Genomic DNA, 13,184 nt, shown 5'->3' with positions numbered 1-13,184 from the left:
AAAATTAACTGAATACTGGAAACCCTGTGTTGATTGAATAGGTTCAGAAGGGTTTCACGTGAGTGGGTTAGGGTTTGATAGAGGGAACGATGGGAAAATCCAAAGACGATTCCAAGCGGAAGAGATCTTCACCTTCTTCACCACGAGGTAGGGTTGTTTCTGTTTATCTCTTGTAGCTGGATGTGTTATGTTGTGTCTGCGGGTTCGATTTATTTTCGGTTCTTGAAATGATGAGATTTGTGGCCAGACGATACGAGAACCAAGAGGCAGAAAAGCAAGGAAGATGACAAGAAGCACAGCTCCAGGAGGAAGCACAAGTCCGATCAAAGTTCCAAACGCAATTCTGATAAAGGCATGTTGTGTTTTTGTTTCTGATTGCACTCTGATTTGTCAATTATACTATTCCTTGTCCTTAAATCTGCGAGAAAGACGATCAAATCGTTCAATTTCACTAATTTGCTTATATATATATATTCATGAACTTCCTGGACGCTAAATTTGAGTAATTAATCATCTACGCGGGGCACATTTGTTAATTAGGATTCTCTGCTTCAACCCGAACAGTTACTGGTTGAGGTTGTAATGCAAATTGGTGAGCACTGACTTGGTATTGCTTCAGATAAGAAATCTGGTGGGAAGCACAAGCATAGAAGCAGCAAGCGTGTTAATCCATCTGTGAGTTTCTTGCTAAACTCTGTACATTAGGGTTCCTCCTCTCTTGCTTTGTCTCTCTTGATGCTGAAAATCCTTATTGTCATACGATGAGTGTAAAACTCTGTTCTTATGATCTTGTATATTATTTGACTTCATCATTATCTTCATTCCATAATTCTTAATGTCTGAAAAAAATAAAAATGGACCATATTGGTTGAGCCGGCATAACGGAGTATCTCCCAATATATTCTTGTGCTCCATTCATTAGGATCAATTTTATGTTGATAAGAATGTAATGTTTGTACAAGTATGCTTTGGTGGATTATTTTTCGACTTGAGTGATATGGTGGTTTACTTGATGGCCTCTTCTGAGTTCTTTGAGCTTTGAATTATAATTCTGATTGCTTAACTGAACTCTTGACAGCATTCGAAGCATGAAGAGTTGTCCACAGATGACTACTTTTCGAAGAACAATGAATTTGCTCTGTGGCTAAGAGAAGAGAAAGGCATATTTTTCTCAGATTTATCTGCTGATTCATCGCGCGGCCTATTCTCGGAATTCGTGGCCGAGTGGAATGACAATAAGCTTGAACCCCGATATTACGAGGGCATTACAGCTGGTCCGCGGACATCACACAAATGGAACATAAAGAAGTAGGATGTGTTTTTTGTGGGAAAGATCATCTTGTGTTTGTTGTTTTCAATCTTGTAACTGCCCCCAGGTGCTTTCTCAAGAATGATTACAAATCGTTGTCTTAAAATACCATTAGTGTCATCATGTAAAGATTGTAGTATGGTGCAGAATTATAAGTTGTTAAAATCACTTCCCATGTAGTGTAGTGGTTAAAATTCTACTTAAATCTTAACTCGAAACTCATCTTCGGTAGTGAAACAGATCATATTGTATTTTATTTTTTAATATTTTCAAAATAATTTATTTATTAAAGAAATATTTAATTATGTTGATATACAATTGTTGAATATGTTTTTGGATGTAGTAAATAATTTACTTAAAAATATAGTAGCGTATCAACCATTTTGAGACGAATTAAAAAAAAATTTGTATCAATTTTTATGGATGAAAAAATTTAATATTTGTGTTTTAATTAAATAATTATATGGCCAACCACAGTTGCAAATTCATCTGTTACTTTTGTATATGCATATATTATTCTCTTGAAAATAATTTTGAAAAATTGTAAACAGCATAGGCAAACACTGTTTCGGTCGTACTCGCACTCTTATCTTTTGCTCTCTGTTTCTTCCATCCAACTCCGAACCTTTCATCTTGTATACTGACTGTAAGTTGTTTAGCTCCTCGATTGCACTTTTTTTTTTTTTTTTGGAAAATCTGACCTGTTCTAATTCCCTAATCAAGGGTTTTTTTTTTCGTCGCCTGCAGAGAAGAGGTTACTATTTAGTGTTGAAATTTTTTGGCAATGGTGTAACTGTAAGCATGTATCTTTGTTGTCAATATTGCTTTACTGGACAAATTGTAAACTTCATGTTTATGCTAAAATTTTGTGCTATTAATTGTAGAAGTGACTCATATTTGGGAGCTCCGATGACTTCAGTGATTAGTAAATAATTGAGATTGTTTTCCAATCTAGGTTTTCTACTACTTTGGAAGTTTATGAAGATTGAAGCGCTATCATCCTTATTTTGATTATTTGTTTTTTTTTTTTTTTTTTTTTTTCTCGAGTGCCACAAAGTTGAGTTTGATTAGGAATTGCGGTTGTGTTTGGAAGAGAATATATATGCTTTGTGCGCACAAAGCAATCAAGAGTGCCTGACGATTTTGTGCTGGGAACCATAGCCATTAATTTCTTTTATTTGTTTATTCATTTGTTTTTGAAATTTCTTTATCTCAGTTTCCAACCGCTGTGCATACAAAATCTGGATCCTATATCTTGCACCATGTCCGCCACTGAAGTTTCATTGCAGTCATTGTTCACCAATGAGCCTGTTGTTTCAGCTGACTGGCTCCATGCCAACCTCCAAAAACCTGATGTGAAGGTTTGGAGCATTAATTTGTTACTTTTTTTAAAAAATTACATGTGTAAAACACTCCTGTCAGTGGTTGACTAGGTTTGCAAATCGAGCTTAATACAAGCATCACAGCTATGTCACGACATGTTTATTCACTTGGATTGTTAGGTAAATGTGATGTGATTTGGTTGGTGCTCTTTACTTTAGGTCTTGGATGCGTCCTGGTACATGCCAAATGAACAGAGAGATGCACTTCAAGAATATCAGGTGCTGTGAATTCTACAATGCCTGACTTCCGTGGGATTCCAGAACATTGTTGCCATTATTTCAATTTTATATGAGATCTATTGTTTGCCTCTGCTTACTTTTATAATTTTTATAATTCTTATTCAATCAAACAGGCTTCACATATTCCGGGTGCACTCTTTTTCGATATTGATGGTGTCTTAGATCTTACTACTGATGTAAGAAGTCTTCATGAATCTTATCTTCCTTTTCAATATAAGTTAATACTGCTTACTAACTTGTGTAGGGCTATATATATATATATATATATATTATAATATTCTAACCAAATGTGCTTTCAGGAGGTTGATTCTTCTGATTTTAGCCCACCAATTCAATTGTGTATAATGTATTTGCATGCATGAGTATATAAACAATCTTATATACCCTTGGTTTCTGAATGCAATGTAGTTGCCACATATGTTGCCATCAGAAGAAGCATTTGCTGCCGCTGTTTCAGCTCTTGACATCATGAATAAAGATAGTATTATTGTTTACGATGGGAAGGGAATCTTCAGCTCTGCACGTGTTTGGTGGTGAGTTTTGAAATTTTACGATTAAAGAAACTTGTGGTGTACCATTTGATAGTTTTGGATACAATAATAAGATTTATATTTGTTTGTAACCAGGATGTTTCGAGTATATGGGCATGACAGGGTTTGGGTTTTGGATGGTGGCCTACCAAGATGGCATGCTTCAGGATTTGATGTTGAATCCAGCGACACTATCCTGAAAACTACCCTCTCCAATGATGCCGTGAAGAAAGTATACCAAGGGCAACATGTGTGTAGTGTATTAGCAAATTGAGTTTGGTCTTCCCATTATTCATTCGATTACATCAGTAACAGAATAAATCTATTTTGAAAGTTGCATGGAGAGTGCCCTCAAATCAACTATCTACGTTGTTCAGTGTTAAATATGCCGTACACCCTGTTTTAAGCTTCATTTTTATTCATCTTTATTTTAGCAGGTTGGATCTGTTATATTTCAAACCAAATTCCAGCCCCATCTCATCTGGAAAATCGAGCAGGTGTGTTTTCCTTTCATTCTCAATTTGTAGCTGTGTCCTTCAGATTCTATATATATGATCACGAGTTGTCTGATCAATTTTATGCTTGGTGTCGTCTTCTCAGTTTCAAGAGATAGTTGAACTCATTGAGTATGTCAATAAAGTTGCACATGTAGTCATTTGCAAACGGGAGTGATGTTGTAAAAATAATAAGCTTATACTGGAAATAATTAGTGAACCAATCAAGTAATACGATGCAACCTCTCCTGTTTCATTGATTTATTTGTCTGGTTAATGCCGGGATAGTTTGTTTCCATACCTGAGTTGGTTAACATTGGAACAATTTGCGAGCAGTACTCAGGTTTCTGTAATTCCAAATTTCTGCAATTGGTTTGAGTAGTCGTTCGTTTTTCGTCTCATGATCTCCGCATATTAGCATTTTGGTTTTGGATTTCTGTTTTCTTTTCAGGTTAAGAAAAACATGGATGAAAAGAAATATCAGCATATAGATGCTCGCGCAAGAGCTAGGTAGTTCATTCTTGAAAAATTATGCTGTTCATGATCAGTTCATACCCGACAAAGTTTTTCTATATCAAATCCTTTGTGGTTTGTCCTATAGATTTGATGGGGTTGCTCCCGAGCCACGGAAGGGAATAAGAAGTGGTCATATACCAGGGAGCAAATGCATTCCATTTCCTGAGGTCATTGCTCGTTTTTTTTTATGCAATGGATGAAATTTTGTGCTAAATATATCCGGTATCCTTCCCGTACATCCTTCATTGTCATCATATTGGATTACAACACTTTAGGGCTTTCTTGCAGATGATGGATAGCTCACAGACACTATTACCTCCAGCAGAACTGAAGAAGAGATTTGAACAAGAAGGTTTGAAAATAATATCTTATTCATCTATCGACAATAGTTGTTTTCATAAAGCACCTGCCATTGGAGATTAAATATCGAAACCATTATTAAGTATCGTGTGCTTCTTATATCTTGTGGTTAGTTGAAAAATTCTTCTGTGCAGGAATATCATTAAGCAACCCTATATTAATATCATGTGGTACCGGCGTTACTGCCTGTATTCTGGGATTGGTGAGTCCTGTTCTCGCCGATGAGAAATATTTCCAATATACTTCACCCGAGTATTTTGCTACTTTGTTCATTATATTTGCTTCTTGTGACCAGTCTCTGATTGAAAGTTTGATTTTCTCCCTTTCAGGGTCTTCATCGACTGGGGAAGACTGATGTCCCGGTGTACGATGGGTCGTGGACAGAGTGGGTTATTGTGGAAGATGCAGCTATGAGCACACCTTCATCGTAAGAGGTATAGTTTGTTCATCTGTAACATGAGAAAATGTAATCGAATTGTTTGGCATTGAAAGTTCAGACGAACAATAATGCATTTTGTTATTGAACAGAACCATAGCCAGCCTTGAAAGATGTTTTTGTTGTTAACATTAGGGGTAAAGACTCATTAAGACCAACTATAGCACATGCGATGAAACTCTTGGATTGACCTCAACGGCGCAACGAAAAATGCCTATGCGTCGTTCAAGGCTAGCACACCGGGCAACGTCTTCCCTTCAAGAAGTTCCAAGCTGGCACCGCCTCCAGTCGAGATGTGGCTCATCTTGTTTGCCAGACCAACCTTCTCTACTGCAGCCACCGAGTCACCGCCTCCTATGATTGTAGTCACTCCTTTGTCGCTAAGCTCCGCCAGCTTTTTAGCAATGGCCTGAAAATGACGAGCAGTTGGAGAAATGGCTTATGCCGAATGATATAATCTTGTGGACTGAAATGCCGTGGAAAAACACGAGTAGTATACCTCTGTTCCTGCAGCGAATTTGTCGAATTCGAAGACGCCCATGGGACCATTCCAGATGATGGTATTGGTTTTGTCCAAAGCTTCGCTGAAAGACTTGATACTATTCGGTCCGATGTCCAAGCCCATCCACCCCTCGGGAATTTCAGATGCCGAAACAACCTACAAGGTAACAACACTTGACTTTCAATTTCTTACCCCTCAGTTGTCGAAACCATTTTCAGAGCCGAGAAGGTCGAAGGAAATGTACCTTGCTGTTGGCATCGGCAGCAAACTTGTCGGCAACAACCACATCAGTAGGTAGCAAAAGGGTTACACCCTTAGCCTTGGCTTTCTCCAAAAGTGAAGTCGCAAGATCGAGCTTGTCAGACTCGACTAGCGAGGATCCAACCGAGTGCCCTTGTGCTTTGTAGAAAGTGAAGATCATCCCTCCTCCGAGCAACAGCAAGTCTACCTTCGCTAGAAGCGACTCAATAACGCTGATTTTAGTTGAAACCTTTGAACCACCAACAATCGCAGCAAATGGCTTCTTCGGATTGGCGACAGCTCCGACCAAATAATCTAGCTCCTGAGATGTCGACAATGAAGCATTTGATGATGATACAGTGTTTGAGCTGAAGCATAATGATTTTGTGGAAACAATTTGCGGACCTTCTGCATGAGGAATCCAGCAACAGAGGGCTTCAAGTATTGGGTAACGCCCTCCGTCGAAGCGTGGGCTCTGTGTGCAGTCCCGAATGCATCGTTGACATACAAATCGGCGAGGGAAGCGAGCTTTTTGGCAAAATCGGGATTGTTCTTCTCCTCTTCGGGATAGAACCTAACATTCTCGAGAAGGAGAACACCTCCGTTGGGCAACGCAGCCACCAGCTTCTCAACTTCCTCGCCGACACAGTCGTTCGCCATCTTCGTCTAAGGGCATTATCATCACCATTCAAACACACAGGCAACATGATTTTAAGTAAGAACCAGAGACAAGTGAGAGTTCACAAACCTCGACCCCAAGGAGCTCGGTGAGTCTGGGAACAAGAGGCTTCAGACTGTACTTGGGCGTGACTCCTTTCGGACGCCCCTGAAACATCATCACCATCGTCATCATCAAATTGATCCGATGAGGAAACAAAATAGAGAGGCGATATAGTCGTTGTTTGGTCCATGAGAATGATTGATTGATTGGTTGATTGATTTAAGATTAAGGTGGAGGGGAAGAGTAGAGAGTACTAACGAGGTGAGAGGCGAGAATGACTTTAGCGCCATAGCCGATCAAGTACTTGATGGTTGGAATGGCAGCTCTGATCCTGGTGTCATCTGTAATTTTGGAATTGTCATCCAACGGTACGTTGAGATCCACTCTGACGAGGACTCTCTTCCCCTTCAGATCAGCCTCCTTCAACGAACCTACGCTCTTCTTCGTCGCCATTCCCTCTATGAACTTTCAAATTTTCAGATCCAATTGCAAATCCAAATCCTGACACAAGCCAAACGATCAAGGAAGCGAATTCGTAGAAACCAGGAGAAATTTCACCTCACCTCACCAACACGTGGTAATATAGATATAGATATACAGAGCGTACCTCGAAACCGCAGACGAGCTATTCAGTGAATCCAAGTAACCAAGCTGTGTGCGTGTGTATGCACCACCATACACATACTCCACATATATATAGAAATGTATACATGTGCTTGCGTGTGTGATAGCGATTGTTAATGGTCGCTTTCCATCTGCAAAGCAGGGGAGACGACAGAGACGCAGACACAGAGAGAGAGAGAGAGACATACGGTTGGCGTCACAAACCATGGGCGACAGTTTCAAATTTCCGTTTCTGTGGTGGGAATCTAACCAGATGCTTGCACTTTATTAATTTACATTACTATAGTATTTTTTTGCTTTAAATAATGTGATTGGGAGGCATAAGTTACTCATTAAAGTAAATTATTCAATTTATTCTTTTGTTAAAAGTCAACGTTATATATATATCCTCCGTGTACATGCCGTTTTTGTCCGTTCCATATTCCATGTCACTTTTTTTTTTTTAATGATTACACACATTAATATCATTTTAAACTTTTTAATCATTATTTTTTTAATTTTAATTAAACTAATTAGTTATCTTAATGTTAATTTATAATTATTTATATTATAGGATAATTATTTTTACTAATACATTCTTAATTATTTACTAATTGCACATTTCCTAAAATACCATATCTACGGTATAACAGACACATGGACAGACGGAGTATAAAATAGCAATATACAAACACACCCCACATGTTTAAGCCAGCAATTTTTATATAAAAGAAAACTTCATCGACATCTCGAGCATGCCTTCTTTTAATTAGTGCAAAGTCCGTCCATGTAAAATTAATATATTTATATATAATAAGATAATGCGTTTTCTCCTTACAAACATGTTTGCTTATGTCAAGATAAGCGTAGTCCCATTTGGAAAAGGTTAAGCTTAGTTCTTTACTATAAAGATGAACAAAAAAATATATATATACAATAAACTTAAAAAATTTATACACAACAGGAGAGTGTTTTTGTATGTTTGGATTAAAAAATTTAAACAAAAAGTATGTTCTAAAATTTGATAAAAAAATGTGTAATAATTACATTCACCTTTAACAAAGAAAACTATATATAATGTGTAAATGCATGAATCTTCTTAATTCAATAATATCTTAAACCTGAATACTATATGATGTATAACACCAATATCATCTGAATTCATAGTTACAAATTCTGCCTTATTGACAATTTTGTAATGGTTTTTCACTAGTCATATAGAGAATTTGATTATGTTGTTTGCTCCAATCGTAAGTACATTGGGGTATGCTTGTTTGATTTGAAGTTTTAAACAATTGTAAATATGTATATATATTTTATTTTTGCTAGGGAAACCTAAGTTATAGGCTCGAAGGATAGGTTGTGGAAGCCTGCACCGGGGAGAGGAATAGATTAAGGTTGAGAGTTTGGCCGTTAAATTATACCCTAATTCTCAATATATAAATATGTATTGATATAATATATTATATATAATTTTTATTTTTATAATACTATATGAGAAGTATTACATTCAATATTATTTTTAGAAAAAAAATAAATTTATGAATAACAAACGGAAGCCAAAAGGTCTTCCAAATAAAAATATTATCTTATTTATGGCCTGATCAAATGTATGCCTTCATTCATCATTGGGTTGTCGAGGACTTGGTCACGGAGGTGGCAGCTGTTTTTGTAATACATTGAAATCTACATTCATTATTTAATAATTTTTTTTTTAAAAAAAATTAAATCAGGAGTAATTGATCGATAATACAAAGTTTATTACATTATAACGCCAAAAATCCCACATCGGAAACTAAAGTAAATATCATAACCATTAAATACGTACTGCCATAATAAAAGGATACATCACCGCGAGACGGAGTGGTTGGGCAATCTGGTCTACTTCTGTGGACCACAGTGCTCAGGAAAGTCCCCGGGCCAGCTTCCGCAGAGATGCGGGGTCGGAGACGACTCGACTTCCCGAGCCACAATGGGTCGGTTCTCGTCCGCAAGGGCGAGGGGGCTGAGACACGTGTGGAGCCCTTACCCCGGCCTCGGCTCGGAGTCTTCTTGGCCGATCAGTCACAGATATTCACTCGGCCCTTAATGGGCTAACAGAACGGGGCTTACGATCTTGCAGTGTGATTTTTTTCTTTTTGCAATTTTTGGGTCTGCTGGAGGATGGATGGATTAGCACGTTGATTGGGGATATGGGGGAATCTGTGATTATGCCGTGGCACCCATTTAATGTCGTTGCATCGACTCCGATTCGAGGGCTTCCGCCCACTCCGTCAATTTCTGTTCAATTTTATTGCGGGAGAGTTTTGGGACAGAGGTCGAGAACCAGGGCGATTAGGGAGTGGCGAGAATATGAAGAAGCAGTTAACCAGAAGGACCTCGCCCGCGCTCTCCGCTTCCTCAAGGACGTTTCGGTTGAAGTGGACCTGGGGAATGAGAATTCTACTCTCGGGACGACGAGGCGGGGGGTGGGTGGTGAATTAGGTTTGCTGGAGCTGGAGAGGGATTGGCAAGTGTTGGATACGTGCTTGAATGCTGATGATATGAGGCTCGTCGGGAGCGCCTATTCGTTTCTCAAAGATCGAGGGCTCTTGCCCAGTTTTGGGAAATATCGGAATATTGGTAAATTGTTTTGTTTGAATGTTGATGAGTGTAATTGCTTGCCAATTCCGCCATGACCGAATGCTAGTTTCTTGCAGTGTTAGAGGGACCAAGAGAAGTTACTCCGAGTGTATTGAAGTCTTCAACTGGTTTAGAAGGTACAATTTCATTGCGATACTGGCTACTTTGCAATATATACATTAGCCTGTTGAAGAACTTGTTATCCTATATTATTTGGGAGCAGTTTTTGTTCCGTATCAGTGGTTGATATTTGCCTTATAATAATGTTGCTGATTCAGTCTCGAAACTTTCTCCGAAAAAGTGGGGAATGGCTGGAAGCTCTCGTCTTTTACTAATTGGCCTCCTTGGTGGAACGTCAGCTCTATTAAGCCAAGGAATAGATATCAGACCAAACCTTGTGGTAATTTTGGGCTTGACAACGCTTGATGCAATATTTCTTGGTGGCTGTTGCTTAGCTCAGATTAGCAGTTATTGGCCACCACATAAGCGTCGCATCCTGGTTCATGAAGCTGGTCATCTTCTTGTTGGTATGGGATCCTGTTAGTTTATGAGTTACTCCTTTCATTAGATCATGTTGTTGTGGGACATTAGTGGCTGCAGGTTGGGTGGAGGGTAGGGTGAATTTCTATGTGCAATTGGTTATTCTCTTCAGTTAACTGATGGAAAAACGCTGTGAATCATGCGTGAGAGTTTGGTTTGATGTATTAATTTGGGTAATTAACAGCATACTTGATGGGTTGTCCAATTCGAGGTGTCATTTTGGATCCAATTGTTGCAATGCAGATGGGCATTCAGGGGCAGGTATTTCCTCTTGGGTGTTTTTGTTATGGCATCCTTTGTATTCATGTCGTTTGACATAATTCAGTAATGTTATGTGGCTTGTCCTACTAAATTTTCACCACCCATGTCAAGACTTCAATAGGAATTATTGTTGATGCTTTGTGGTGTGATCTCATGTCAAGTTCTTTTACAATAGTTTGTGGTTTGGGTGTCGATGTTTTGAATGTGGATAGTGCAGCTTTGATATACATATTTTCTAAACAATTGTGTACTCTAGTTATGATTCTGCCTCTAGTAAAAGTCTGGTGTTTGTTTGTCATCTTTTACGATAAAGCTTATAAAGAAAAGGGATAAAATGAGCTGTGCTTCCAAATTAGTTTCCATCCGGGAAATCTCATTTTCCCCCGAGCTTCAAGGTTCCATATCCTTGGTACTGTTTATTATCTGGCCGTCCAAAGATGATAGAATTTATCCATACCCTTTTACTTTTACTTACCACTATTCGATACTTGCTTTTGCAGTAACCTATCGTTGTAATTTGAACACATATTTGTTCATTAAGTGTTACTTCTCAGGCTGGAACACAATTTTGGGATGAAAACCTTCAAAATGAACTTGCTGAGGGTTCTCTCAGTGGAACTGCCTTTGACAGGTTGATGATTTCTTCAGCTCATCTGCGCTTTTACAAAGATTGGATAGATTTTGGTAGATATGGTGTTACATTATTACTAATGTCTAAAAATTTTCCATTTATTGACATGTTTAGATATTGCATGGTGCTTTTTGCTGGTATAGCGGCAGAAGCTCTTATATATGGAGAGGCAGAGGGTGGAGAAAATGATGAAAATCTGTTCCGGAGCATCTGTCTCCTTCTAGAACCTCCTCTCTCTACTGTCCAGGTCTTACATCGATACTCATCTTCCTTTGCTTGTGTGCTGTTATTTTACTTTCAAATTTTCCTCTGTGGATTAAATTTTGAAAATTATATCCGGTAAGGATTCTTACATGAATGACTACCGATTCAAATGTTAAATGCAGGCATACTATTTGTCGTAGTTTAGTATAATGCCTTTGTTTGCCAATCAGCAGAGATCATGAAAATCCCGGATGTAGAGAGTGTAAACAATAGGACAATAGGCAATGGTCTATTCTACGGAAAGGGCCTTTTTGAGTTTTCATCGAATTATGTGTTGGATCAGTTTAAGCTTGCGAAAACCAAGTTTGTAGTATCACTTTTCGTGCATCGGGTATTTAGGACTTATGTGTCTTGACACTTGATGTTGCTGCGCGCGCAGATGTCAAACCAAGCGCGGTGGTCTGTTCTACAGTCGTACAATCTGCTCAAATGGCAAAGACATGCCCACAGGGCTGCTGTTAAGGCTCTGGAAAATGGAGGCAGCCTTAGTCGTGTCATTAGAAATATCGAAGAAGCCATGTCTTCCAAGAATTAATACTAGTGTGTATATGTGATTCTTCTTCTTGTGAATAAGTGTTGGTTGCTGCCATTGTAAGATTACTTCCATAACCATCTTCCTTTGCATTCTTTATTAAACTCAGGTACGTCTGCCTCACCCGTTGAAGATGATGATCCTAATATGGAACGAACTGAACTTCCATCACATTCAGTGGTAACATGGATCTAGTACAGGTTTGTTGGTTTTTGTTTGATACGATATTTTATGAAAAAAGTAAATAGTGTATGTTTATTAGGAATTGTATTTGTTAAACAATGTTGATTTAGGTTTCAAACCAAAACAAAATAAATCTTAGAATTTTGGGGATCTGTTCGGCCTTTCAAACCTATTAATTATTATGATGATTTTCTACTCTTTTAGGTTTTTTAATTTATTACAGGACGATTTATCGTACGAATATAAATATAACTATGTTATTGTAATTTTAATTCTAATATATTTATTTATATAAACTTTAAAAGTAATATTATAAATTAATGTAATTTGGAAATATATATATATATGTATATTAATATTTTCTATAATGGAATCAAATATTTATAAATATCAAACTGAATATTAAAGTAAGTAAATGGTGGTCCCGTAGCGATGGCCCGTGGTGTGCAGCGGCTCGACTGCGAATTTTTACGTTATTTAAAAAAATAAATAAATAAATAAATAAAAGCATACAACCAATAGGCAACAGTAGTTGCTGATAGTGAAATCTATGGAACCAAATCTTATCAGCCAAGCCAACCTATTATATATAATTATTACATCTTTTTGCAATTAGGGTTAGGACGGTTGTACCGTAAATTCACCAACACATTAAATTAATTGTTTTGAATTATTAATCTTATAGTATATAAATTATAACAATATACTAATTGTTTCAAAATATCACATTGGACAATATATAATAACATAAACATTATAGAAAATGAAAATATGAGTTTTAGCATTATAATGATTCTCAACACTATATAATTGATTCA

General features: G+C 37.6%; 4 protein-coding genes across 7 annotated transcripts; 3 read left to right on the top strand and 1 right to left on the bottom strand.

The window, feature by feature from the left end:
- Positions 1-1,477, top strand: LOC127247713 (style cell-cycle inhibitor 1-B). The gene is made up of 4 exons (XM_051269686.1): positions 1-147; positions 248-352; positions 620-675; positions 1,079-1,477. Exons 1-4 carry the CDS (start codon positions 90-92, stop codon positions 1,310-1,312), a joined length of 453 nt encoding a protein of 150 aa, XP_051125643.1. The 5' UTR covers positions 1-89; the 3' UTR covers positions 1,313-1,477.
- Positions 1,478-1,802: 325 nt separating this feature from the next.
- LOC127247200 (thiosulfate/3-mercaptopyruvate sulfurtransferase 1, mitochondrial-like) lies at positions 1,803-5,625 on the top strand. Of its 4 annotated transcripts, none has more exons than XM_051268943.1 (14): positions 1,803-1,955; positions 2,057-2,104; positions 2,526-2,670; positions 2,851-2,910; positions 3,045-3,107; positions 3,340-3,464; positions 3,558-3,711; positions 3,896-3,958; positions 4,407-4,465; positions 4,557-4,638; positions 4,760-4,823; positions 4,966-5,033; positions 5,161-5,265; positions 5,403-5,625. In XM_051268943.1, exons 3-13 carry the CDS (start codon positions 2,572-2,574, stop codon positions 5,260-5,262), a joined length of 939 nt encoding a protein of 312 aa, XP_051124900.1. In that variant the 5' UTR covers positions 1,803-1,955; positions 2,057-2,104; positions 2,526-2,571; the 3' UTR covers positions 5,263-5,265; positions 5,403-5,625. The 4 variants fall into 4 exon arrangements, with proteins under 4 accessions (XP_051124900.1, XP_051124898.1, XP_051124901.1 ...); XM_051268941.1 differs by having other exon boundaries at positions 5,360-5,625; XM_051268944.1 differs by having other exon boundaries at positions 1,804-1,955; positions 3,899-3,958; positions 5,360-5,625.
- On the bottom strand, positions 5,289-7,183 carry LOC127247198 (phosphoglycerate kinase, cytosolic-like). Its single transcript, XM_051268939.1, has 6 exons — positions 6,989-7,183; positions 6,758-6,835; positions 6,415-6,675; positions 6,014-6,331; positions 5,767-5,925; positions 5,289-5,676 (listed from the first exon to the last, which is right to left on the bottom strand). Exons 1-6 carry the CDS (start codon positions 7,181-7,183, stop codon positions 5,482-5,484), a joined length of 1,206 nt encoding a protein of 401 aa, XP_051124896.1. The 3' UTR covers positions 5,289-5,481.
- A 1,993-nt stretch (positions 7,184-9,176) lies between these two features.
- On the top strand, positions 9,177-12,518 carry LOC127247199 (uncharacterized). The gene is made up of 8 exons (XM_051268940.1): positions 9,177-9,955; positions 10,033-10,092; positions 10,234-10,482; positions 10,680-10,756; positions 11,311-11,387; positions 11,502-11,634; positions 12,031-12,191; positions 12,293-12,518. The coding sequence occupies exons 1-7, from the start codon at positions 9,526-9,528 to the stop codon at positions 12,184-12,186; spliced, it is 1,182 nt and encodes a 393-aa protein (XP_051124897.1). The 5' UTR covers positions 9,177-9,525; the 3' UTR covers positions 12,187-12,191; positions 12,293-12,518.
- Positions 12,519-13,184: the final 666 nt, after the last annotated feature.

The sequence above is a fragment of the Andrographis paniculata genome, unplaced genomic scaffold (genome assembly GCF_009805555.1).
Source record: "Andrographis paniculata isolate CXL003 unplaced genomic scaffold, ASM980555v1 Contig32END, whole genome shotgun sequence".
Classification (NCBI taxonomy): Eukaryota; Viridiplantae; Streptophyta; class Magnoliopsida; order Lamiales; family Acanthaceae; genus Andrographis; species Andrographis paniculata.
The sequence above is the reverse complement of the archived record's forward strand: the minus strand, read 5'-3'. Positions and strand labels throughout refer to the sequence as shown.

What these genes read in the sequence shown, in the direction of transcription:
- LOC127247713 (XM_051269686.1), top strand. Translation starts at nt 90, where the DNA reads ATGGGAAAATCCAAAGACGATTCCAAGCGGAAGAGATCTTCACCTTCT. An exon ending in TTCACCTTCTTCACCACGAG is followed by an intron (nt 148 to 247) that starts GTAGGGTTGTTT and finishes ATTTGTGGCCAG; the next exon opens with ACGATACGAGAACCAAGAGG. An exon ending in GCAAGCGTGTTAATCCATCT is followed by an intron (nt 676 to 1,078) that starts GTGAGTTTCTTG and finishes AACTCTTGACAG; the next exon opens with CATTCGAAGCATGAAGAGTT.
- LOC127247200 (XM_051268943.1), top strand. Translation starts at nt 2,572, where the DNA reads ATGTCCGCCACTGAAGTTTCATTGCAGTCATTGTTCACCAATGAGCCT. An exon ending in AATGCATTCCATTTCCTGAG is followed by an intron (nt 4,639 to 4,759) that starts GTCATTGCTCGT and finishes GCTTTCTTGCAG; the next exon opens with ATGATGGATAGCTCACAGAC. An exon ending in CTGCCTGTATTCTGGGATTG is followed by an intron (nt 5,034 to 5,160) that starts GTGAGTCCTGTT and finishes TCTCCCTTTCAG; the next exon opens with GGTCTTCATCGACTGGGGAA.
- LOC127247198 (XM_051268939.1), bottom strand. Translation starts at nt 7,183, where the DNA reads ATGGCGACGAAGAAGAGCGTAGGTTCGTTGAAGGAGGCTGATCTGAAG. An exon ending in TCATTCTCGCCTCTCACCTC is followed by an intron (nt 6,836 to 6,988) that starts GTTAGTACTCTC and finishes ATGATGTTTCAG; the next exon opens with GGGCGTCCGAAAGGAGTCAC. An exon ending in AATTCGCTGCAGGAACAGAG is followed by an intron (nt 5,677 to 5,766) that starts GTATACTACTCG and finishes CGTCATTTTCAG; the next exon opens with GCCATTGCTAAAAAGCTGGC.
- LOC127247199 (XM_051268940.1), top strand. Translation starts at nt 9,526, where the DNA reads ATGGGGGAATCTGTGATTATGCCGTGGCACCCATTTAATGTCGTTGCA. An exon ending in TGGGAAATATCGGAATATTG is followed by an intron (nt 9,956 to 10,032) that starts GTAAATTGTTTT and finishes AGTTTCTTGCAG; the next exon opens with TGTTAGAGGGACCAAGAGAA. An exon ending in AGCTGGTCATCTTCTTGTTG is followed by an intron (nt 10,483 to 10,679) that starts GTATGGGATCCT and finishes GGTAATTAACAG; the next exon opens with CATACTTGATGGGTTGTCCA.